Consider the following 27,306-nt stretch of genomic DNA (forward strand, 5'->3'; position numbering starts at 1 on the left):
AAGTCTCAGGGTGCTGGACTCTGTAAGAATTCCACCATGTAATATAATGAGTTTTCTTCTCTTCATTCTTTGATCCCTTTGCAGCAGGGTATGTGATAACTGGCCCAAGTTGATGGCTCAAGCTTTTTTCTTGCCGGCTAATTCTTTAGGATCCGCCTTCCTCTCTGAACAGAAGGTCAGGGGTCCCATACTTCTAGCAACATTGGAATTACGTTTTTTTTTTTTCCTTTGAAATCATGTTGGCTGGGACATCGTCTAGATTAACAAGGTCAAATATTGGGGGCCCAGGACATACTGATCTGCTGGGTCATGCCAAAGATGTAGGCCTCACTGTCAGCCTCATCCAGAATGCAGGAAGGACACAGATCACACTTGGGTTACGCACTGTGCTGGGTATCGGCCCAGGTCCAGCTGATCTGATCGACAGTGTCACTGGAGATTTAAAGCTCTACTAGAGTTTTCTACTTGTATCTATAAGATGATGGGATTTCCTTGCTCATAAAACTATTTTTGATATAAACCAAGCTGTGCTACCAGTTTATTTTTGTATATAACTATCTCAGTTCAGTGCAGAAATCAATTTAATCAATTTTCTTTTTTTAATTCTGAATGGTCAGTGAATGTGGCTCAGTCTCATTAAACAGGTGTAATGCTGCAGTTCTCTGTCCGCTGCTCATGCTCAGAGACGGATCTGATCGTACAGCATGAGCAATTCTGGGCTGTTATTAGAGGTGATGCCTTTGCTGATCTTTATTAAGTACAAATATTCTGGTATTGATATATTTGCTGAGTTTTTTTTAATACAAAGGCCCTCAGAACATGTACCCATAGTAAAGGGAAATTGATAGGGTAATTATGTACTTTCCATCAAATTTTCACCAATAACAGACTCCACATCATTGTATTGGGTTGCCTTGCTTTATGTACTGACCTCTCAATGATCTCCTGTTTTCACTTTTTGGTTTCCCCTGCAGGGTTGGTTCATGTGAACGATGGAGACACTGGACATTATGGTCGAGGAAGGGATGGAGTCAGAGGGATCAGCCACCGTACATACTCTTTTAAACACCAGCATAAATGGTTCTTCAAACTTTACCAACATCACCTTTTTCCCATACTATCAACATTCTCTGTATGTAGCTGCCAGCTACATCCTGGCTTACTCCTTCATCTTCCTGTTGTGTATGGTGGGTAACATCTTGGTGTGTCTGATTGTACTGGAGAACCGTTGTATGCGCACAGTCACCAACCTCTTCATCCTCAACTTGGCAATCAGTGACCTACTGGTGGGGATTTTTTGCATCCCTACAACACTGGTAGACAACCTCATCACAGGTAATTGAAAGCTTGACAAATATTCATGTAATAATACCATAGTAATTTTTAACTTAAAGCAGTTCTTTTCTTAATTTACCCTTTTGATGTATAGAAAAAGTGAATGAAAATAGAGCTGCTTTTTTGTTCCTTTATTTTTCATTGATTTTCTGTTAAGGATTTTTTGGGGCTGATCTGATTTCAGGGTTCCAAAATTCAGTAAAAAGGGGTATTTAACATAGCCAAACGCCAGCCCTATAAATAGGTCTATTGCAATGCATTAGCCTCATGTCCACTAACACGACCATCAAGCTGTGTATCTGACAGTGAGCTATATGTTCTGTTGTCGTCAAAGGAATATGTCTTTCTTTCTGTCAGAATTAAACTAGCAAAGAATAATAAATAAAAAAAAAATAGAGGTGGAACAGTAGAATTGGAAAGCACCTGAGAGCCTTGGTACAAGCACTGGGGCTGTTGGGATGTCAGCTAACCTCAGGATTGGACCAGGTAGGACACCAGCCGACTTTGGGATTTGATGCCAAGCTGAGCCCTCGCGGGCCGACTTGGAGACATGGAGATATGGCCATGAGATGGACCCTCCTTGACCCCTTCGTAAGGCTTTGAGTGGAGGTTGTTGGCAGATCCAGAAACAAAGGGGTTCTAGCCCTGGCTATGTCGTGGAAGGCTTGAGCTTTAGCACTCACTCTGGTGGGGTACTGACAGACCCCAAGGCATCAACAGGGACAGGGCTCGGAGGGGTCTTCAGTGCCCCGGACAGAAATAGGAACAGAGACAGAGACGGGTGTCATCTGCAGACTCTTTGATTTTAGCAGTGGCTGTGGCTGTGGCTCCGTGGACCTGTACAGGGGACGTGGCAAGAACACCAGCTGTGGCAATATACTGAAGACGGCTGCCAGAGCTGCATGTTGTTATGCTTTAGCTTCAGCCAGGAGTTCCTCTACAGAAGACGAAAGGGGCCAAGGCCTTGCATGCAGTAAACACATCAAGTTGGCTGCAACTCTCAGTCTCAACCAATGTCCAAAGGGCTTCACAACACAATCCCCAAATGTCTACAATCATAAACTCCTAAGGTGAGAGTGAGGCTACTGGATAAATTTAAACCAGTTTGTACTGTCCCAGTTGAGTGTAGTTATGGTCAGAATCCAAATGCAGTTCATAAAAGGACACAGGAGGATGAGGAGCATCAATGGGTTCAGTTCAGATCAAAGCTCGTGCTCATCAGACCTCACACTCTACCTTTCCCCACAACTTCACTGTCACAGTTATGGATGTTACTACAGCCTCACCAACGTCTCACCATGTATCAGAACGCACTGAGACCTCCTCTGCTTTACCCTCTAGGCTGTCTGCCTCCAGCAGTCAGGTAAAGAAACAGCTGGAGAGATTGAAACGTAAGAAGGCTGCAGGTCCATGTGGTGTCAACTGTAGGGTCCTGCAGGCCTGTGTGGAACAGCTCTGTGGGATTCTATAGCAGCTCTTTAACCTTAACCTGAGTCAGGAGAAAATTCCAGTGCTGCGGAAGACATCTTGCCTTGTTCCGATACTTAATGAATCTCAGCAATTTGCTCTGTGACAACAGACCAGGTTCCCTAGGTTGTTGTATGCACACCTCGGTATACAAGTGAAAACCTTTCAGGACATTTTACATGTTGCTTATCCTGCCATCATCTACCCACTTCAGCAAGCCCATGCTCAAATGGACAAAATAACCAGGACGATGAGAATCACGTTCTTGGATATTGCCAGTGCTTTTGATATAGTTCGGACTGTTGTATACTTTTATGTAAGAAGCAATATAAATAAATATAGGAAACCACATGGTCAACCACATTCATATTTTCATCTTGAATCTAAAGAAAAATTTTTCACTGACTGTCAGAGACTTATCAAAGATTGGTGGAAGTGAACCAACCTGAACCATCTCCTAAGGTAGCTTAGGTACTTCATTGTTTGCGGTAAGATGCCTTCTAGCCGTCTGTATTGTAGAGTGCATTCTGCTTTGCAGCCATTTGTTGGGGCAACATCATTAGAGCCAGTGACTCAAAGACTGACTCTGTGTTGGGGACTTTTCCAGACCCCCTGAAGCTGATTAAGCAAAGGACAGTGATGCAAAAAAAAGCTACTCAACATAATGCTGAACACCTTTTACAAAGGCTCATGTTCTATCTAAAGGCTTTTTCACCTTCAAGATCATTCCTGCTCTCAACAATAACTCTACACTGTGACTGTTTTTCAGTGGCTCATAACTCATGAATAGTTTAATTGTTTACACTGAAAAAAACTTTATGATCGATAAAGTGTTATTCAATTAAATTCAGCTCTATATATTAGTGAGAGGTAAGAATGACTTCCTCTGCCAGCACATAATACAGTAATTTATACGTTAAAGGGATGCTAGAATTGCAGAGGTTTTCAGGTTTTTTCTGCTCTCTGACAGAGATTGACATCACAATGTAATGAAAACTCTTAAGCCTTTGAATGCCATCACACTAGTAATGTCTGAAGCCTTCAACCACAGGTATATCCATAATTGGGCCCGTGCAAACCTACAGCAGCCTGAGGATATTGGTGTCATTCATGACACAATCCTGCCATTTGTTTTTATAGTATGAAATATAGATAGGATAGGTAGGAAGGACATTCAGTTGATAGTGTTTCTTGCATGTATGTGTTTCACATGCAATCAACTGGTATTGATGAATGGGGAACCAAAATCTGTTGAAGGAGTCAAGCTGACTATTTTTAAGTGTATTTTTTTTTCTATGGAGATATGATCAGATATTAAAAGATGTCACTGTGTTGTTAAGATCTTGTTTTTGCCCATCCAGGTTTTCTCTCTTGGCAATTGTTAAAGCGACCAGTATTGGTTGTATGCATTACAGATTTGGTTCTTTGTGGGGAAAAATTTTAAATTTCTTTGATATTTATCCAACATTGAATTTCTCATTTCCCATTTTTGTTTATCTCATGTCTTGATGTTTTTTCTGATCTTTGCAGCATGTCACAACAATGAAATTACCATATATTGGACATATTGGACACTTATTCATACCCCTGGCAAATTTTGACTTAAAGTTACTTTTCTTCAACCAGCAAGTTTTTTCTTGATTGAAAGGCGTCTCCCAGAAGATAATAAGATGATGTACAAGAGGCATCATTGTGGAAAAAAATATGTTTCAGCTTTTATTTACATTTGAACAAAAAGTGGCACGTCCAAAATTATTCATACCCTTCTCAAAAATCAATAGAAAAGCCTTTATTGGCTATTACAGCAATCAAAGGCTTCCTATAATTGCTGACCAGCTTTTTGCATGTCTCCATTGGTATTTTTGGACATGCATCTTTAGCAACGAGCCCCAACTCTTTCAGGTTGGAGGGTCTCCTTGCCATCACCCTGATCTTTAGCTCCCGCCACAGATTCTCAATTGGATTCAAGTCAGGACTCTGGCTGGGCCACTGCAAGACGTTATCGTTTTTGTCCGCAAACCATTTCTTCACCACTTTTGCTGTGTGTTTTGGGTCAATGCCGTGCTGAAATATCCACTGGTGCCCAAGATCAAGTTTCTCTGCAGATTGCTTGATGTTGTTGTTGAGAATCTTGACGTATTGCTGTTTTTTCATGGTGCCGTTTACTGCGATTAGGTTCCCTGGTCCACTGACTGAAAAACACCCCCAAAGCATTAGGTTCCCACCACCATGTTTGACAGTAGGGGTGGTGTTCTTAGGGTTGAAGGCTTCTCCTTTTTTATGCCAAATGAAGGATACATCATTGTGGCCAAACAATTATTTTTTTGTTTCATATGATCATAAAACAGAAGACTAGAAGTCTTCTCCTTTGTCCAGATGAGCATTTGCAAAGGCCAAGCGGGCTTTTGTGTGCCTTATCTGGAGAAGTGGAGTGCTCCTTGGTCTGCATCCGTGGAGCCCTGCCTTGTGACCATGCCACCAGCAGAGCCCAGATTCACCAGGATGGCCTTGCTGGTGATCCTTAGAATCTTTTCACCTCTCTCACTATTCTCCTGGCCAGTACAGGTGTCACTTCTGGCTTCTGACCATGTCTTTTGAGATTTCCCACAGCTCGGAACGTCTTGTATTTTTTAATAGTACTTTGCACTGTTGCCACTTGTGGTGGAAAAAAATTCAACTTCAACACAGAGCACCTGTGTCAGAATGTAGCTCTGACTTACAGTTTCAGTGCATGTTGTATTATACCCGAACACAGGAGAAGAAAAACATGTCTACATATTAGACCATGCAAGCTGACTTCTTCCTATCTCCTGATGAGCTGGACGGCCTTGTGGAGTGCACAAACCAAAATGAACAATGAAATACAGAATTGTTTGATTGGAGACATCTTATCTCTCTAGTGCCTGGGAAAGGGAGACCAAGTTTTACAAGCAACAAAATAAATATTGTACTGTAACATCTGGTGCATCTAATGCCTGGGAATGAATATCAAGTCTTACAAGTGATTTAAGCATGATGAGACACAAGCATAAGGCTAAATAAAATTTTCCATTACACACTTGAACTTGAAAACATTTAGATATGACCTTATAGCCCTTTCCTGACTTTCCTCAGTGAGCTCCTTTGTCTTATCCATGACTGTCTACAAACCAACTGCAGACAGCTGCTGTTTTTCACCTTTTGAGTTGATTTAAACAGCTGCTCCCAATGAATCAGGGTAATTCGGATGCTTTAGAACAGCTTGGACTATTTGGAATTGTATATAACTTTGCAATTTCCCATAGACCGTAACAGTTTGCAAAGGGTATGAATAATTTTGGACGTGCCACTTTTTGTTCAAATGTAAATAAAAACAAACATTTTTTCCACAATGATGCCTCTTGTACATCGTCTTATTATCTTCTAGGAGACGTCTGTGTCATTTCCAATCAAGAAAAAACTTGCTGGTTGAAGTAACTTTAAGTCAAAATTTGCCAGGGGTAAGAATAATTTCTTGACTTTAGGTTGACTTTCAAGATGTTTACTGAATAGAAGGCAGCTCTCCAGATGATGTTGCTCTTCTTTCGATGAAGCCTAACAGTAAGTGCTGCTGCAATTTTCTTTGATTGGCTGTGCCATTTTTACAAAGAGTCACTGTCATTGGTGGATTTACTGGCATCATAGATCTAGTTGAAGCTCTGTAACTGCGGCATGAAGAATGTAAGCATCATTTGAGAGTCAGCAGACAAGACAGACTAAGAGAGTACCACAGACAGTACTCCATTAGCCTCCTTGGAGTAAGATTGCATAAATGTCAGCCAGTTGTCTTTGTAATCACACCATACTCCGCAAGGTTAATCCCAACTCCCTGGTTGAAATTAAGGGTTTGTGTGCCATTTGTTCTGCCAGAAACTTCAGTCTAGAAATGCTTAAACAGTTAGATATTCATTTATTCCTATCTGACCCTTTTCAATATGCTTGCTGACAGAGAAAATGCGCTGTTCATATGGTTGTAATAACATCCATTAGATTTTAAAACGTGTGGAAGACAAACACGTATTTATTGAGATTTCAGTTCAGCTTTTAACAGCTTTCAGCCTTGCCTTGATGTTTATTAAGGAAAACAGATGATCACCACTGTGTCAGTCCTTATAAAAGATGACTTTTCTTCTCTGTATGTCATTTTTGGCATGTAAAAATCAACAACACCTGTTCTGAGCCAAAATCAATCAATACAAGAGACCTCCAGGGTTCTTTGAGTTGTCTAGTGCCTTTGATCATATACTTGGATATCAAAGAGTTAGTCATGTCTCTTTTTTTCTGATAAAATTCTGAAATATACAATTTGGAGATACACAGAGGAGATTTTACAGGATTTAGAACTGCCAGAGTGGAACTTTAAAATCAGCCAGCAGCTGCACGTACAGGAAGGGTTAGGGTTACATTCTTAATATGCTGATTTTGTTAGTTTATAATGAAATAACTTTTGTTTGTGCAGTGGATGTGAGTTGCATAGATGATGCCAGAATGTGATCAGACTGTCAACTTTTGTAGATAAACGTATTTAGGATCACCACTGAAACTGGCCTATGTGAACAGATCTGAATGCATCCTTAATCCAACCTGAGTATGTTCACATCTATATCTAGCACTGTCCTAGGGTGTCCTTGGCTCTGTTTTTATCAAACAGAGCCAAAAATGTTTTGTTTTTCTGTACTTATGTGATTAATCAACACACTGTACAATGGGAAAGTCCAGAGATATCAGTGTAGAGCCTTGAAAGAGGATCCCGGAGTTGCATAGCTCTAGCTCCATTTATAGATAACTGCCAATTCCAAGTTAATCAGTTCCAACAAGTCTATGCAAGCACAAGTTATTTTGAGGTATATCCACTTTGCCAAATTCTGGAGGAGGACCCAAAAATGTCTCCATAATCAGAGAGGAAATGTGGATTTGAATGTTTGGATACAACTAACTGAGAACCATTAAGGCGCATGTCAGCCATGAACTGGAAGCTGCTTGAACACAAATGTCTCTTTCTATAGTTAAGATAGTTTTACTTTTCTGATGGCAATAGATGAAGCAGTCCAACAGCAAAACTTAGATGTGTGCTGATGACCCGCACAATGAGCCATTTAAGTCTCTTGAAAGAGTTGCATCGAAATGACTTTTTCTGGCTGTTGAAAAGAGTAGGCGAGCTTCAAGCTTTTTCAGTGTAGGAATGCTGCTCTTTATTGACAGGTGATGCAGGAGGTTTGCCAGACCCAAGTTCTGCAAGTTCACCCAAAGGTTCTGTCCAAGTCCCAGACCTCTACCAAGGGGTACCCTCTCCTCTCTCCTCAGAACAGTGATGCAAGTTTCAGAGGACAGTCACCAGTTGGGTTTCCCTTCACTATCGAAGTAAATCTGAAATGTTGAAAAGCCATGAAAAGAAAAGAAAAATTTTAATGAGACACAGTCCTATTTAGTGGTTCGAAGTGAATGAACTAGGTTGCGTTGTGTTGCCGGAAGCAGGCAGTATGACCCAACTAAAAACAAACATCAGGGAGTTGGGACACAGACACAAAAAATCTCACAGTGGACATTTACAAGGAGATTTCTTTTTGGGAAAACTTGGGACATTATATTTTATCTGGGAAGATGCTGGTCAGTCATATGGCTGTAGTGTTTGTTGGTATGAAGTCTTCTTTAAAGTAACACTAAAGAGGTTGGCTACATTTTTCTGCTCTATACCTGCCCCTACAGTTGCGGAACGTAACACCACTGGGATGAGAACAAATCTCCACGCAAACCCTGAAAATGTACAACCACACACATGAATCTGTTATCTTTTAAGATAACCGTAAAGCAAAACAGTAGGGCTTGAAACCTAATTTGTTAAGTGCTGGATCTCATCCCCTGGGGAAATGTTTCAGGCCCAATAATTTGTATAGTCAGTGTTCTCAGTCAGAAGATCATAGTTTTATGCTTCACAAACTTCTCTAGTACTGCCTCGAAACAGAAAATTTTAAAAATCTGACCAGAGCTAACAATGGTGCACATTAAAACAGATGCCCTGATTATTTTCTTTTGTAACCCCCCAATACAGGGAGTGGCAAGCTGCATGACAGTGCTCTACGACTTGCCTCCCTGCATAACTTCTTGACACGTTAGAGAAGCAGCTCCTGTAGAATGTCAATTTTCAATTATAGCCCTTAATGCAAGTATATCCTGGCTCCCGTCTTATCTGCTTTTATAGCAACGCTGTCATTTATCAAAGCACTTGTAAAGGGGATGACGAGAGGTTAAATGCTAAGGTTGAGAAATAACCGGAGCTATACAACTCACAGTTCTGTCAGTAAATGTTGCCAGAAATATTGCTTTTCATATATGTCACAAGTCACCAGTTTAAGTAGGGATGTCTGAATAAGGCTGACATTTTTTTATTGTTAAACGTTTGCCAAAATTTTACATTTTTTAATTAAAATCCCACTAAATGGATACAACTATACAACCTGCTGACATACATTTTTAGGCTACCTGCATTGTCTTTTCACTAATGAGGTATAAAATATCGTGCTCCACTGTTCCTCAAACTAATTAGTATTTTAATCAAATAATTATATTGAAGTAAGATCATTGCCTTTTATCTGCAAATGATTTTATCATGACAAACAATATTGATTTTTAAACTTATCATCAGTCTTGGATTAATCTTGATGGATTTGCCTCCTTTACTGAGTTTTCCTGCTGAGTGTTAATTATTTCAGCAGTTTAAAATGACAGAATAAATGGACGGCTTGGCTGCGTATCCACCTTTGACAATCTCATCTTTTTGTGAACTAAATTGGCTACCATCTGAGTTTAAATCTACAGACACTTTAGCTCTGGCTTTATTCATGGGTTTTAATACCTATTAGTAAAAAATCACAATAGGACACTTCTTATTCTTCTCATTCTTGGTAAGGCAAATTTTTTTTTTCCCCAGTAACCCTGAAAAAGACTGAAAATAGATGCACCCTGCTATGACATTGGGTGATGAGGATGACAGGAAGAGTTTCATCATATTAGTTTGTTTTTAAGAAGAGCCCCAGTGTTATAGCTCAGTTGTGATAGATTTTTGATAGAGAAGAGGTCAGGACTTCAGAAAGGTAATGAAAAGGCTTTGCCTTTTCTTAGCAGAAAAAAAAGTAAAGCTTTTGATTTGCTGTTCCATCTTTGTTCCGACCCTTACCGATGGTCATGAGATTTTGGTTGTGACCGAGCAAGATTCCTTCAGAGGGTGGCAGATGTTTTATCTTTGTCATTAGAAAAAAGGTCATTCCCTCTTTTTTTGTACTTGTTTTGTACATTTTCAAGCTCATGATCATTTTCTTTCATTGGGCTCTTGACGAAACAATCTTGTCTTTTTGTTTTGTCGACGTTGGCTGCGCCTGTTTGTAAAACAGTGTTTGTAAAACAGTCGAGCATTTATTCATCTCTCACAGCCGCAGTAAGACGAGCTCTTGATTTGTGGACCCAGGTGGAGAACAAAAAGTCAGACGTGCTTTTGTACCTGCAGCCTTTGAACCACCACACACCACAAAGATTGCACTCTAGGCACTTCACCCACACGTGGAACTTTAAGAGTTTGACTGTGTGGGTGAGTGTTTGTTTGTAGAACTTTGTTAAAATCTTGTTCGGAGTTTTTATACTGTTCATGTATTTCATTCAACAGTGTACTTGTTTTAATGATGGGGTGTTGTAATGTCTTCAATCTTATATCTTCATTAAAAACCCTGTTTTAATTACAGCTCTCTGGTATGCACAATAAAAGGCTTATTGTGGTTGGTTTGTCTGATTTTCTCCCATGTAGACCTAATTTTAACACCATCACTTGCTTCAACCAAACCCTCCTGCTGGAGTCATTAGATGTTTATGCATTTGGCAGACGCTTTTATCCAAAGCAACTTACAGGTAAGGGGGTTTTGCCTAAGGACCCCCTACTGGAGGTAGTACCTTTCATGCAGGGGAATTGAACCCAGGTCTCCCACACAAAAGGTGGCAATCATTTATACAGGTATTTACTTTTTTCACTTCAAAAGCTAAAAAACATTTGCTCTATTTTTGTATTCAATTGTAGTTTGAGCACTATATTCCTCCAGGATGGAGGTGTTTGCTGGATAAGAATCTGAACCTTTTGTGTACAAAGTCTGATTTTATGAAGCTGGTGTGTTGTTTGTCCTCAGTTCTCAGAAAATGTTATTAATGTTTATCTAAAAAAAAAGAAATAGAAACGCATCGCTGTCTCTGTAGTGTTTGCAAAAGGGAGAAGGAGTGTGGATCAGGGTCGGGTGCATTCACATCCCAGATACATGTGATTTCAAATGTGCAGCAGCATCATGCTGCTGTCTCCAGCTTGGCTTCATCTAATTAGTGTGATGAAAGAGGAAGAACAATCCCAGCTTTTTTAGTATATCCTCATCTCCCTTTGAGGAACATTCAGGAGAAATTACAGTTGAGACGGAGTTGTCAAGTGCTATCATTTGCTGACAACTGTTTGGTCAGTGTTAATCTGGAACAGCGTGAGGCTGCGACAGCTACATCTGTCTGTAGTCACTAACAAACACAACTATGTCCATGTTTGAAATGTTCTCTTTGAAATTCTGAATTTAGCTTGTCTGCCTTTAGTTTTTCAATAGGAGGGAGTATATTACTCATAGTCAGAAATTACAGTCAGGATTTATGTCATTAAATGTCACATTTGCTTTTGACAAGAAGAATAACAATGATATTTATCATATTTAATTACTTTCCTTGAATCAGTTGATTTAAATGAAAATAAAACACACTTTATTAATCCCTAAAGGAATCCCTATAGCATTCTTCGGGGCTGAAGAAGGCTCTGGCTCTTGTTTGATTACTGTGTTGCTTAGAAGGTGTGCAGTTTTGTGCGTCATGTTCAGTAACTTGTGCAGTATTCTTCTTTGCATAGTCTGCTCCAGTCCCCAGCACAGAGCAGGTCTTCTTTATTAGTTTGTGCAGTTTCTTTGAGCCTCTGGCTCTGATGCTGCTGCCCCAAACAGATGGCCATAAAGCGAACTGCGCTCATCGTGACAGATGTGCAACATCTTGGTAAAGACACTGAAGGACGTTAGGTTACTCAGTCCCCTCTGTCCCTCACAGTTGTATTTCCTGTTCAGTCTGTTGTCCAGGTTGTCCTCAACCACATCCGCCTCCTCTCCCAGGATAGAAATAGTATTTTTAAACGTCTCAGCTCTTCTGGGGACCAAATGAAGAGCAATATTCACTGGAATGCAGTTCATTTGAGTGTTTGTCTTGTCTTCTTCGTTCTGTAATGTCTTGTGAGTGTCTTGTGATGTCGTAAGTATTTTTGGTGTTTTGCAGGTATTTGTTGCAGAAATGCATATTTCAAGGTTATTTCATAATGTTTTCTTATAGTTGCTCAGCGTAAAAAGAATCATTCAAAGAATTCATTTTGGGGAGTATTTTTTACAAAGCCAGAACTGTACAGCTATTGAATGAAATAGTTTTGATAGTTTATAAATAGTTTATATATGCCATTAGTTTTTGTTTTCTTTTTCTTTTTACAAAGCAGATCATTCTGAATTAGACAGACATCCCACCATGCTGCTGTCAGCTTCCTATGCTGTTGGTCGATGTATTTGACCTCTTTATGGAATAAGGTCCACTTCTGGCAGCGTTGTAAAGCACTATGGAGAACGCATCAACACATAAACCTTTTCACAGTTATGTGCTGTACGTCTAAACCATGCTGACACTTTTGTTAATTTGTTAATTGTTCTTCACCTTTATTTTTCTTTTTGTGTAGAAGGGTGTTATGTAGATTCATTCTTATCATTTAACAGGGCAAAACAAAAAAGCGAACATGGGGTTGAAAATTAAACTTTTCTTTTTTATCTGTGTTTGAAAAAAGGAACATTTTTAACATCCATCCATCCATTTTCTATACCCGTTTAATCCGTCGGTCGGGTCACGGGGGGCTGGAGCCTATCCCAGTGGTCATCGGGCGAGAGCCGGGGTCATTTTTAACATCACAATATGATATGCTCATACAGTGGCACTCAATAGTTTGGTCTAAATTTGTATTACAATCTTTGGTTGCTTACCTCTGCTTGGAATAAATTCACCTGAATCTTCAGGAGCTGGTGTCACGTGATGAAGTCAAACTAACTTTAAACGTATTAGAAGCAGATATGTCTGGTTGTAAATGCTGTGTTTGACCATTCTGTCCCCATTTGGCCTAAATTTCTGAGGTTTTGATGTATTTAACTTGTGTTATTTTTAACTTGATGTTTTATAAATGCTTTATACAGTTCCCAATTAATGGTATCTACATGCTTTTGTTATTTTTCAACTGGATGTGTATTATTGTGTTTATTGCTGTTGACCTGAGCTTCTGCCTTGGCCAGGACACTCTTGGAAAGTTTCTCAAAAGGCAAAAAGTTAAACATTGTAAAGATTTTTGAGCAGTTTTATTTCCACTTTTAACAAAAAAAAAGGGGAAAAAAACACTAGAAGCAAATGTTTGGGTACCCTGCACAGTCACTTCTTAGTAACATCCCTTTGGCAAGTGTCACAGCTTGTAAAAGCGTTCTGTTGTCGGATTATTTGGTGGATTTTTGCCAACAATGTTTCAGATGTATGAGAGTTTTGGGGGGCTCAAATCACTTAGACACAGGGATCCTCTTATTTCTAAAACATGCTAATCTTGCCTAACATGTTGAAGAGTTAATCTTTAACATTTGTCAATTTTCTACTCACTCAAGTATTCTGTCAGAGAAATATTGCCAAATCTTTGTCATACTAAATCTTTAAATACTCAGACATATGCTTCAGCTGGTGCTGTGGTAATGAATCGATACAGAGATATCGAAACAGTTGACACAGTCCATTTGCTAATGGTGGGGTAGCTCATCAATCAAAATGTTTTTTTTCATAAATTGTACAGACTTGTTAGTCTCACCTGTATGTAGTGAACTGAAGATGTGTCTGAAGACTTTTCTCAACCATAAAACCAAGTTTCCAGAGTGTAGTGCTGTGAAGAAACTCTGTAAGAGAAGACTAGGGGTGTTTTCCCCTCCCTCCACTGAAAAAGAAAAAAAATGAAAGAGCTTTAAGCTGACCTGGAGCAATCTTCAGTGGTAGACTCAGGCCACATCATTTGCTGCACACTGAACTAATCAGAGCTCTATGGAAGAAGGCCAAGGAGGACAGAGCAATCCTTCCACATTCAACAGCAAAGATGAAGAATATAAATTTCTGTCTTGCACAGAATCCTTACCTTAATCCTTTTGAAACACTTTGGACGTGATGGGATTTATTATTGTAAAGAGCTGTGATCTTTTTAGAAAAGAGGCTTTCTGCTGGCAACAAGCCAGTCTTTTTCTAATTGTACTGTCATGAACTTTAATCTTTAACATGCTAACTGAGGCCTGTAGAGTCTGAGATGTAGCTCTTGGGTTTTTGACCTTTGGGTGAACTTCTGGGAAGATTGACAGCTGTCTTGCATGTTCTCCACTTGTAAATAATCTTTCTCTCTGTAGACTGATGGACTCCAAATAGTTTGGAAATGGCCTTATAACCCTTTCTAGATTGATGGGCAGCAACGATTGCTGATGTCTTCCCTCCTTCCTCCTTAACACACCTGAATGCTCCAGAGCAGCAAACTGAGAAAACTTCTGCTTTTATAGAGGTGCTTACACGTGCTAATGATCAATTGATCTGGTGTATTTTTCTTGCAGCAGAGGTTCTGGAAACTTAAACTTGAGCACGTGTCAATGGAGCAGTGGCTGAAAGGTGCAAGAAGCTTCTATATGAGAACAATAATATTTAGTTTGTCATTGTTGTCAATGGTTCTTCTGGCAAGTGTTTGTGAAACACAATATTTTGTGTTTTTGCTCCACTACCTGAAAGTATTTTTGCTGATGTTCAAAATTCTTTGGATTTGTTTTGATCGTGGAAACGTGTTTTTTCTAAAATATATCCTCATAATTTGGGGCTGCCAACAATTTGGACCAGCACTGTTTTAAGCAAGTTAGTAATGTAATATTTAATTAACAACAAGAACTAACGGCATCTTAATGTAATGATATCTTGGAATACACAAAGGGATTAGAGGATAACAAAATCATCCTAACACAAAGAAAATATGTGGAAAATGTAAGATGACAATATTTCACAATGATCTTACCTGGCTTTTGATGGTGCTTTGGTTTTTCTTCTCTTTCTATTCGACAGTATCAGCTGTGCTGAGGTTTTTCATGGGGCTCAAAAAGTAATAACATTCACGGGAAAGATACTTTACAACCAGCCACACTGAGCAGAAATTACACAACTGTTAAAACGTTATCATTTATCATCATCAAATATACAGAAAAATGAGCAGATCGCAGCACTGTTCTTGACAACAAACAGACATTTCCCAGTAACCGTATGCCAGGTAGACATACTGTTATCAACAAGAAAAAGGAAAATGTGCCTGCATGCTTATCCTTAGTAGGTACAGCAGAGATTTTGCTGCATATGGGACTCGCTGGACCACATTCTGTTTATTCTTTTTCTGGCCTGGATCAACAAGCTTCCTCTGCTCTTTGCAAAGAGATTTGATCCTAATGGAGTATCGAACAATTTCCATCCATATATACAGTTAATGCCTTAACTCTGTTTAAGAGCTCGTCTCTACCAAATAATGCAGGATGAGCCCGTAATTACATTACACAGAAGCCCATCTATTGCCGTTTATTCATTTCTATTTATTATCATTTTCAAAGTGTTGCTTTATTTGAGATTTTTCACAAACTAACTGAAAAAAAACTGATTCGAGAGTGAAAGCAAGATAAAACTTTCAATGATACAACTTTCAGAAGACATTGTGTGTCTGTGAAAGCAGGCATGATTAACCAAAGCAGAAATGATTTGACTCAGATTAGGAGACCAACACCTCAAGATGATGATAATGATGTTGAGGTTTTGATGAGTTGCATGAATCAGGGGAACCTTCACTCCATCACCTCTGCTTGATCCTACTTGTTTCACAGATCAAGGCTGTATCACAACTTCCTCTTCATTGATTCTCCTCAGTGTTACTATAGCAAGTCAGTAAGTATGCAAGTAGGCCTGCTCACCACGGTCGATAGAGAGAGTGGTATATTTGCGTGCAAATGACTAACTGGACCATGTAGAGTCAGACTGCTTTGTATAGTTTGGGTTGAATCAGAAGCGACGTAGACCCCAGAGATCTGTCATCTTATCATTTTGAAGCTTATGTCTCTTTTACACTCAGTTCTGTGGTCTCCTCGTGCCATGACTGTATTATACTGAAAGCACACAGAGGCAAAGGTTCAAAAATAGAAACGTTCATTTAAAAATGGGTTGAGACATGTTTAACCACGCATTTAACCACGTGTTTAACCACGCGTTTAACCACGCGTTTAACCACGCGTTTAACCACGCGTTTAACCACGCGTTTAACCACGCGTTTAACCACGCGTTTAACCACGCGTTTAACCACGCGTTTAACCACGCGTTTAACCACGCGTTTAACCACGCGTTCCATCAGCTTGCTTTTAATGACACTTTTGGAGACCTGCAGAAGCCACCCCTTTGCAGTTGTTCGGCAGAATCCGTGTCAAACGCACACACTCTGTGTCTGTTGTGTGTATCCATGTTGATGCTGTCTGGTTTTTGTCACAAGAGGTGCAGAATGAGGTCTGGAGAGGTCTTTTAACGCTGGAGAAGACGGTGCCTGGATGTTAGTGATTGTCTCTACAGAACCAGATGTTAGTTTTTCCCCAAAAACAGCTGAAACATGAACTCATCTGACCACAGAACACTGTCCACTGTCTTTGTGTCCATCTGAGACAGAACAGGTGTTGCAAACTATCTGTACTGCAATTAAAGTCTGCTAAAAAGTAACTGAGACTAGATCAAATCATGTGCAAATTAGTATATACATGCTGTCACATATGCCCTCTTCTTTGTTCCAGCCGTGTTTCTCACCAACTCTCTGTGCTCACATAAACTGTATATTAAACAACCAAATACTCATTAAAGCTGCTCTCATTCACATATTTGTTTTGTTTTTTTGTTTACTGTCAGGTGGCGAAACGATTCTGAAATTGTGACTGAACCAGAGTGCTGCGATCTGGTCATTTAGACCAAGTGGTCCTTGAGGGCCACTGTCCTGCAGGTTTTAGATGTTTCCCTGCTTCAACACACCTGATTCAAATTAAATGGATCACTTCAAAATGTCGTTAAGTTCTGCACAAGCCTGCTGATGACGGGTAGATCCAACATTTGCACAGCAATATCGGTGCTTCTTTTCTCTATGAAGCAGCTAAAATTTGTCCTAAAGGGCACTAGATTTGTTTGCAAGTAACTGTTGAGGCCTGAAAAGAAGCTAAATCTGGTAATGCTGCAGAGGATTCAGAGGGGTTTCTGTGCAGAGTTTGATATATGGCTTCCTTCCTCCAGGTGACATTTCTGAATGTAGATTTGGACTGTGTTGAGTGACATGGTTTTCTAAGGTGATCCTGAGCCTATAAGGCTTGAAGTTTCTCATGTAGTTGTGATTTCCACAGATTCACTGGATCTTTTCACAATGTTTTGCTCTGTAGATGTTTAAAGACTAAAGGTCTTTGCCATCTCGCATTAAGAATTTGTTAATTTCTTTTAACTGATTGATGGCTCTGACAGAATTTGGCACAAAATTGTGAACCACAGCCACTCCTTGTTTGGAAAGACTCCCTCACATGTCACCAGCGTATCTGCTGATTGTTTTTCTGCCTTGAATTGGATTCTAGATTGTTTTATAATTTCAAACTACAATGAAGTTGGTGAAAAAAGGCACTAAAATTGTGTCATTTGAACCATCCATCTATCCGTTTTCTATACTCACTTAATCCGTCGGTCGGGTCACGGGGGGGCTGGAGCCTATCCCAGCGGTCATACTCGGGGATAGGCGGGGTACACCCTGGACAGGTCGCCAGTCCATCACAGGGCCACACGGAGACAAACGAGACAAACAACCACACACACGTTATTTGAAGAATATGGACAAATAGACAAATCAAAGATTAAAATTTTTTGCCACATTTTTCTGGAAATGGGGTTCATAGTAATGAACATGACTTCTTTTGTTCTCTACCAGCAGCACCAGTCCAACAGTTTTTCTCTGTAATCAGCAGCAGAGAAAATGATTAATGCCACAGGGTGGTCAGCTTCATCATTAGGATTTTATGGAAGTAATAATTGGTCCAACATGTACAGTTGATGGTCTCTGTAGCCCTTATGTAAGAGTGGCCGCCTTTAATCACTATACAGTATATATTTAGATGATGAGTCAAGGTTTTGTCTTCTTTATTTCTACTGTTTTTAATAAGTTTGTTTAAGGCTTCTCATATTTCTTTGCAATGTAACTAATAAATTGATATTGAAAGGTCATCAGATTGTTCAAGGGTTAGACATGAAAAAATAAAAGTAAATAACTACAAAAGAGTAACTAAATTGCTTTATTTCAGTTCAAAACAATATAATATGATGTGTTTAGTCTTTATCATTACACCACTAATTGCCTCTACAAATAATAAAAGTGCACATCTGGCAGCAGATGGTGAATGCCTTCATACATGGGGCACTCAACTGGCACCGCATGTAGAGTATGGAAGCTGAAAGTTAAAAAGGTATGAGATGAACAACATGATAAATTACAAATGTTCACATGTGTGGGACTGTAATTATTCCCATGACTGTGACCACGTCCGACTGTTTCCTCTTCACCCAGTCATACCTGAGAGAGATTCATGGGAAAATGAGCTTCATGTAATTGCCAGAGAGGAAGTTGACAATTCTTAAGAGAAAAGCAAATGAATTCACTACAAATCATGATTTTTAAATCAGTGCATTTTTATTCCATATGCACTAGGATTATTAGTACTAAATTGTTCCAATAGCATGTTTCTTTCATCCTGGGGAACCATTGTTTTCTTTATTTATAGTCATTTTTAATTCAAGTAAATTACCAGAATCTTTACAGATTTGCCACCATCCTGTGAAGTCTGCATATTTTTTATCAAACTATCACACAAATCTTAAGGACAACTGACTGTTTATATATATAGTCTATATTCAATTATCATCACATATTAAAAACATAAAAACATGATGATAAATGTCAGTCAGGAAGGAAACAGCCACACAGTTACTAGATACTCTGCTATAATAATAAATACAGTTTTTAAAGTTATAGCCCTAATAAGATTGACATTATTCAGTATCACTCAGTATACTTTTGTACTTTTACTCCACACTGGGGTCAATATCTTTGTTTTAATACTATTTAATAAGTACATCCAATTTTTGTGTGTTTTGTATTTGATTCAATGCCTCCAAAGAACTCTCACTTATTATTTTATCTCACCATCATCATCAGCATGAAACCCAAATAATAAACCATTGAAAACGGTCATTTTAAACTTGCTTTGCCAGCTAACGGAAACTCTTTCTGTGTAACATCAGCCTATTTATTGTAATATTAAAGAGATCTGGATAGAGCACCTGTGCTTTGCCAAACAAACCTGATTGAGAACTGCATTTGGAATGGAAGGTGTTCGATTGGCTTTTTTATTTAGTAACAAATTAACAAAATACATAAATGACACAAACAGTGTTGCCAGGTGTACAATAATTATCATATTTGTATGATAATTTTCCCCTGTGTAATATGTACAATCAATAATCCCAAAAAAGACCAAATATACAATAATGTGACCATTCTGTGAATGTGTGGTTGTAATCGGTTGTAATCAGCCTGTCGCAACTGTCTGTTGGATTTTTTGTAAACCCTGCAGGCATTTCCATTTCCATGTGACAAACTTCAAGCCAAACGCTTTTCTATGTGAGCTACAGTGACGTGCATGCGTTTGCCTCAGAACAGTAGGAGGTCTCCAGGCCTCATGATTTGGCTCATTAGTTCCCACTCGTCATGGTTTACTGGGACATTTAGCCTAACACAACTGTGGGGCTGCCGATGAATCCATTCCGTACTGACGCAAAGCCGTGAGTGTCTGTTAGATGCTATTCAACACTGGAGTGACTATAGCGCATCTATAGACTTGTTATTGTGGTTATGACGGGTGTATGATAATTTCCCTCAAAATACAATCATTTTATGTCTCTGGTACAATAATACTACATTTCCCACCAGGCAACACTGGACCCAAAGCAATTTTAGGTTAATAGCTGTACATTCTGACTTTGTAACAAATGTAATAAGTTAAAAGAGGGTGCTTGCAAAGCTGGCTGATCAGCAGGAAACATGGCCCCAACAAGAGAGCTGTCAGTGGAAACAGTTGAAAGTATTCTAAAACTCCTTCAAGAAGGTAAATAATTCAAATTGATGTGGCAAAAGATGTTCTTTTTTTCATTCAGCTGTATCTAAAACTTAGAACAAATACAAACATGTTGGGAAAGTTACAGAAGGGAAACATACAGGTCGACCATGGAGGATGTCAAAGTGTCAAAACAGAAAACTCGAGGTAACATGTCTGAAAATAGATAATTCACAAAAAAATAAATGAATGATGATTGTGAGCGAACTGTAAGGAGCCAGCTGAAGGAAATGGGATTTCTATGCAGAAAAACAAAACATGTTCTAAGTTTCAAATACAGTGTTCGTGATGAACACTTCAAGAGAAGAAAACAAGGTCACAGTGGGCTGAAGTCATTCAGAAGTCATTGGTGGCTGATGAGAGGAATGTGATTTTAAGAGATAAATCAACAGTCTGCTTTGGAGAAGGAGATGATGCTGGAACTTTAGTCTGGTGCAGGTCCAATGAAACAGAAAGATGAGTGATGAGAAGAAAACAATCACACTTCCACAATCGTAGATGATATGGGGTTGATATTGGGTAAAGAAAGACGGGAGATGGCAGCTATTACCTCTACAGTAAACACACTATTGTCATTCCATCAGACTGAAGGAGGTTTGGTGATGCTGAGGTCCTTTTTCAGGATGATAAGGCATCTTGCTACTGACAAAAGAGTCTTCAAACGTTTCTCCAATCAGCTCAGAGACGTGGCCAGTAAACAGTCTAGAATTCAGTCTGACTAAAAATTCATTGTGAAAACTGATTAATGATCCATGACAAGGCTCCTTCCTGCAAAGCACATCTGTCAACAGCTGTACAAGAAAGTTGGGACCTGACAAATGGAGAATATTGTTGGTGCATAGAGGATTTAAAAGTATCAGCACTCCAGTTGAATGGAATTAGGGCTACACACTAAAATAAATATAACGTACCACCACCTTAACCTTTCTGTGGTGTCTAATTTTGAGGTTTAGTGAAAGAAATGCACACATTCCCACACAATTTCCCCTCCATCTTGTGGGATCCATTCTGTATTTTCTCACACTCCATCACAGCTGCACACGAGACATAACAAACAGCTGTGTCTGTTTGGCAAAACTGATGAGGATGCCACAAAAGAATCTCTGCTTACAAGGCCTTACAGATGATATTAGATATCAGAAAAGAGACACTCTGGAGGATGATGACGTGGAAAAGCGATCCAAGTATGTGGACCACGCTTCGATCGTATTCAGAGTTTCAAGAAGAGGATAAGACTGACCATTTGTTGAGAAATATTTTCAAAATGTGGTCCGATTGGTTGTTTGTCTCGTTTGTCGTTTGGCCCTGTGATGGACTGGCGACCTGTCCAGGGTGTACCCCACCTCTTGCCCAATGACAGCTGATATAGGCTCCAGCCCCCCCGCAAGCAGACAGTTGGATTAAGCCAGTATAGAGAATGGATGGATGAAGTGGTCAAATTGAATGACCCTCTTGCCCCTCAACATGCCTGTTTTTATGACAAAAACTCAACTACATCCAGCACAGATGGTTGTTACTCCCGCACCTGACATGAAATCTTTCATTTCAGCCTGGTTACCATGATTAAATCAGACTGGATTGTCCTAATTTGGAGAGGATGCATGTTTTTGGAGAGGTGGAAAGAGAAGAACCAAAAGTATTTGAGAAGACAAGCTGCTGTCAGGTCGGACTGGGTGAGACTCCTCCCCCTGTTAAACAGCCATGAGCCTGATGTCACTGTTAATGACATTAGGCTCTGTTGCCCCACGAATACTGTTTAAAATCACAAAATACGGACTCAAGGTTTAAGCAGTATGCGATGCAGTATTTTCTTATGTTTATAAGTGTATGAAGGGAAGATGGAGGAGCCTCTGAGATGCACCAAGAAGTATGAACAGAAATTAAAAAGGGTAATTTTTTCTCCATACAAGAAAGAGAGAAACAGACATGAGCAGCTCAAGAGGAAGCAGACACAATATTAGATTCCACTGCATGAATACTTTAAAGAAAAACAACTTTGAATTTAGTTTTTGGGAAACAAATTGACACGTTGAAGTACTCCAATGCAACTAATTATTTTTAATTAAGTGTACTCACTCTGTCAGATGTGTTGAAGCCGCTCCATTCCTCTGTGGCAGGAGAGATGAAACGCTCATCATGCGAAATGCAAGATGTGCAACGAGTCCTGTCTCCTATTTGTATCTCAGTTATTACGTAAAAGAAAGAGACAGCTAAGATGAGATGCCTTAATTTCCCAAGTATTAGGTAACAGATCTGTACCATGCTGTGATTTCAACATACAGAGAATAAATTTTATTTACAAGTAACTCTGAAATGCTTGGTTAAATTCCACGTAATGAATGATCTTTGATAATCATTCAAACCACTGCTTTTTATATAAATGTGCCAAAATATACATTTACGCTTAGTCATTTAAGAGATACTTTTATTCAAAGTGAGGACACAACATTGAAGCTTCAGTGCAATGAAAAACCTGGTCTTTGCATTTAGTGCTGCATCTATATAAATTCATCGAAATGACAGCCTGAGCAGAACACGTACAGAAAGTGCAGGTTAGGTGTTAGTGGTGATCTCTGAGGAGATGAGTCCTCAAGGGGTTCTTGAAAATAGAGAGAAAAGCCCCTGCTTTGAAAGCACTTGGTTGCGGAACCACAAATGAGAACAGTCTGGACTGAGACAGTCTTGTGTGCAGGGATTGCAGTACCAGACGATGTTCCAGAAAGGACTGCTGTGCTCGAGGGGGAGAAGGAGCTCTACCTTTGAAAATGTGTGAATTTTCTGAATCAGTGAACTGAGAAAATAATCAGTGAAATAATAATTGAAGCTGACAAGTTGAGCTCCTCCTCCATCAACTACAACAGCTTTTTTCATTTTCAATACGTAACTATATGAATACAGTAACATAAGAGTCACAGGGGATACATTTCACTGCTATCATGTGAAGAAGTATTTGTAAAGTGTTGTTTTTGTAGGCTCAGTAAAGCCTTGGGATCCCTCTTCCATCCCTCACATATTGATTGAAGTAATGAGATTAACCTGACAGAAAAGGATCCTGTCGATCACATTCAGAAATGCTGACAGAGAGGCAGTTTCTGCTTCAAATAATTGTGCTTTTTACCAGTTGACGCCACAGTCTTTAGCAGCTATATAAATGTATAAATGTAACCGTTTCTACTGACTGAAATGCTTTGCTTGCTTTAGATGTACTCTTATTTTTAAGTATTCATAAATAATATCATTGTTACTATTTGTTAAGGAGTGTAATTGTGTTATTTTATGTAAGATTTTCTTGTGTACAATTGTAGATTCTTATCTTTTAAACATTCTCTCATTTCACGATGCCATGCAGTCATTGTTCTGAAAATGCTTGTACATGGCAGCGTTATTGTGTACTATGCTTTTAGATCAGTGTTATCTGTTATTGTTTTGACATATGAAGCACCTCAGGCTTCCTCTGCATGACAGTGTATGGTGCGATAAGAAAGGCACTGTGTCATCTTGGAAGTGATGTTTGCACACTGAGCTGCAATTTCCCCCAATCTGAGGTCAATGTCAACTGATTTCGATTTTTCAAAATGTGCTGTCACTTTGTAACAATCCCATCGTGCTCAATTTAAGCAATTTGCCGTTCCTCAAAGAGGAAAAAGGAACCAGGAGGGTGTACTCACTCTGTCAGATGTTTTCTTCTGTGGCAGGAGACATCAGGTGAAACACAAGATGTGCACGGACAAGTCCTGTCTCCTGTCACGTTGCAGTTTGTATCTCAGTTGAATGTTAGAGGTAACAGATGTATAGGCAAGATGCACTCTTTATCCTTTGCTGAACATCTTGTATCGATCTGAATTAGGCTAAAAAGTCTCCCCACCACATTATTACACAACATACTAAGACTCTCATAAGGTTTCAAAATCAAAGTGTGATTGTTGATTTCCCTCAGGTCTGCTTTGTAGCTTGATGTAAACATTAATGATGAGGTGGTTGTCATTTTTTCTCCACAGGTTGGCCCTTCTCCAACACAGTGTGCAAGATGAGTGGGTTTGTGCAGGGTGTTTCTGTGTCAGCATCAGTCTTCACCCTGGTGGCCATTGCTGTTGAAAGGTTAGTACACGATGGATCTTTAACTACAAACTGAATATTCAGAGTCCTGCCGGTGGTTGTTTTGTCCAGTATTTAGGAACAGCACAGCTTGAGCTAAATTCTGAAATCCACAAACAAAACATGCTTTTAATAACAATGCTGACATGTTGGGACCTTTTTAAATTCACGTGCTGATACATAAAACCTTACAAATGAAAGATGGTGTACTTTACATTTTCACGTGGTGGTTTTCACATGACTGTAGATATTGTTGCCAAATTTCATAACAATTCACAGAATGGTTGTTCAGTATTTCACCCAGAACTACAAATGTTAACCTCATAGATCCAACCTCAGGGGACGAGTATGCAGTTTATGCATTGAGTAGGCAGGGCTATGCCGGCTTGTCTGACTTACCAACACTATTATTTTTTTGAATATTGAAGTCAAGTAATGATCATTTAGTTCTAGATCATTTATCTCTATTGTTGTAATAATTTTGCTTCTGTCTCGTATTCATATATCTACCCGCCACTCAGTAACAATACTTTTCTCTACTTGTCTGCTACAGGTTTCGTTGTATAGTGTACCCCCTACAGCCTAAGCTGACTCTGCTTATTGCCAAGGTGGCCATTGTGTCAATTTGGGTGTTAGCCGTGGCGATCATGTGTCCTGCTGCAGTGGCACTAACTGTGGAGAAAGTTCCATTTCATTACATGGTTTACAATGACGACTTCAATCACACGTTGCCCTTGTACACCTGCTACGAAAACTTTGCCAACCCTCAAATGAGAAAGGTCTACACGGCAGTTCTCTTTGCCCACATCTACCTGGTGCCCCTCATAGTTATCACACTGATGTATGTAAGCATCGGAGTCAAACTCTGTTCCTCTGTGGTGGCAAACAGAGAGCCGCAGCTAGCCAACGCCACCGTCCAGGCAGGGGGGAGGAGACACGGTCAGCCGATGATATCTCACAAGAAGATCAAGGTGATAAAGATGCTCATTGTGGTGGCTTTACTTTTCATGCTGTCCTGGTTACCGCTCTGGACCCTCATGATGATGGCAGACTATGGAGGCTTGGACAGGGACAAGCTGGACCTTCTGACCAGCTACATCTTCCCCTTTGCCCATTGGCTGGCTTTCTCCAACTCAAGCGTTAACCCCATCGTGTATGGATACTACAATAAGAACTTCAAGAGGGGCTTCCAGTCAGTGTGCAAGTCGAGGCCCATCTGTTGCACCTTGCAGCTGAGGAGCAGAGTGGCCAGATGGGGGAGGAGGGGACGATCTGTGCAAGGGCCCTGTGAAGATACCGATTTAAGAGACGGCTTGAACAATCCCAACAACTTTGTGTTGGGGCTGAGGAATCGTGTCCATAATAACAACAAGTTGAGTGACACACCAGAGGGGAGCAGAGGCTCCAAGGTGGGGTGTGTGATGCTCCACTCTGGTAGAAGTCTGTCAGATCAAGGGTTAGAAATGTCATCTTTACATAAGAAAAGCAGCAATGGAGAAACCTCGGAGAAGGTTAGCTCACTGGCAGTTTCAGTGTATCAGGCGTGGGATAACTGAGTATTAACAGTGATAACAGGACAGGATCCAGACAAAGCCATAGGACATTGCATTGTCATACCGCAGTCCCAAGAAAAAGATCATCACCACTTACATAATGTCCAATGTAAAATATAAGCAGTGTTTGGATGGATGGTTGCACAATACTACCCGTATTTCTGGGCACTTGAAATTAAAGGGAGGACACCAGTGGAGCCCTGTGTTCTATGCCAATATTACCACAGTTCAAGAGAACGTCATCACTGTAGGGACAGGGGCTGTGAAGGAAAGAAACAAGCCTTGGCCAGCTTACCACATCCCACTGATTTGAGACTTTTTTCTTTTTTGTTTGTATCTTTATTTTTAATGTTAACCCTAAAACAACCAAACTAATGTCTTATCACTTTAGCCTAATTTAGAAATGTAAACCACAAGCAAGGACAGTGATGCCTATTGTAACTGCTCTCCCCTCCCTGGCAGCTAAAGTATTAGCTGAACAGCCCTGATGCAGAGTCTGTGGAGCTGCAGAGAAGAGGGATCAAGTCTAAAGACTCTGTTCTAAGGATATGTATGTATTAGGGGTATACAGACAGACAAGAAGTAGTATAAGCTCCTTGCATGTTAGTCTGCTGTTTTATTTTGTGCTGAACTTCAGAAAAAGGGACACTATGAGAAAACCAAGCCAAGACCGATTTTTTTTTGGTTCTAGTGGCCTTTATATGACAGCTGCTTGACATGAGAGGGAGCAGAAAGTGAGTCGAATGACCTGCCACAAAGGGCCTGAGCTGGGGACTCTAATCTGGGCCACCTACGTCGAGGAACTTTAACCTCTGTACATGAGGTTAAAGTTACCTCTTGAGCTCAACCCATATGTGCTATCAGGTACCCTGTATAGATACTTCTAAAGAAGGGTCATGTAGGAGAGAAAAATGTTTTATGGTGAGAGTATAAATAAATTACATCTGAAAACATTTAATTCTCCACCAATATCAAATTTCCTGAACATGAGATATTTATTTGAAATATTCTCTGTTGATTTCTGCTTTTGGCTTCTATACCCACCGCTTTCTAAAGCACATCTTGAATCAAACGCAGGTGTTTGTCACATGAAAAAAAAATTATGGGGAATTAAACACTTTAGACTTTTAAAAAAAAGGGATTAATTTAATTTACTGATATCAGAGTTTGCATCTTATCAAGTCTGAAACCATCTGACCTTTTCAACCTCTGCCACTGTAAATACACCTGAAACAATACATATAATATCAATATAATTTCCCATTAGTATAATTATTCTTTGGGAATAAAATATTTTGATAGCGTTAGATGTTTGTAACGTGGTTGAGTTAGGTCATTCCAGTCTGAATATGGTTGAAATGGACTTCTATCTTAATCTTTGGGAGCTCTGGAATAACATTAACTGATTTTGAAAAGAAAAATATGTTTATATCAATTTTACATAAGAAACATGTCTCTTCAATAGATAATGCATCATCAAAAGTGAC

At 39.6% G+C, this 27,306-nt stretch overlaps 1 protein-coding gene across 1 annotated transcript; it reads left to right on the top strand.

Annotated features, from left to right (window-relative positions):
• Positions 1-992: 992 nt before the first annotated feature.
• Positions 993-25,822, top strand: npffr1l2 (neuropeptide FF receptor 1 like 2). The gene is made up of 3 exons (XM_072387042.1): positions 993-1,335; positions 24,170-24,269; positions 24,820-25,822. Exons 1-3 carry the CDS (start codon positions 993-995, stop codon positions 25,820-25,822), a joined length of 1,446 nt encoding a protein of 481 aa, XP_072243143.1.
• Positions 25,823-27,306: the final 1,484 nt, after the last annotated feature.

Source organism: Leuresthes tenuis, unplaced genomic scaffold, assembly GCF_036924035.1.
Source record: "Leuresthes tenuis unplaced genomic scaffold, fLeuTen1.0.hap1 SCAF_6, whole genome shotgun sequence".
Classification (NCBI taxonomy): domain Eukaryota; kingdom Metazoa; phylum Chordata; class Actinopteri; order Atheriniformes; family Atherinopsidae; genus Leuresthes; species Leuresthes tenuis.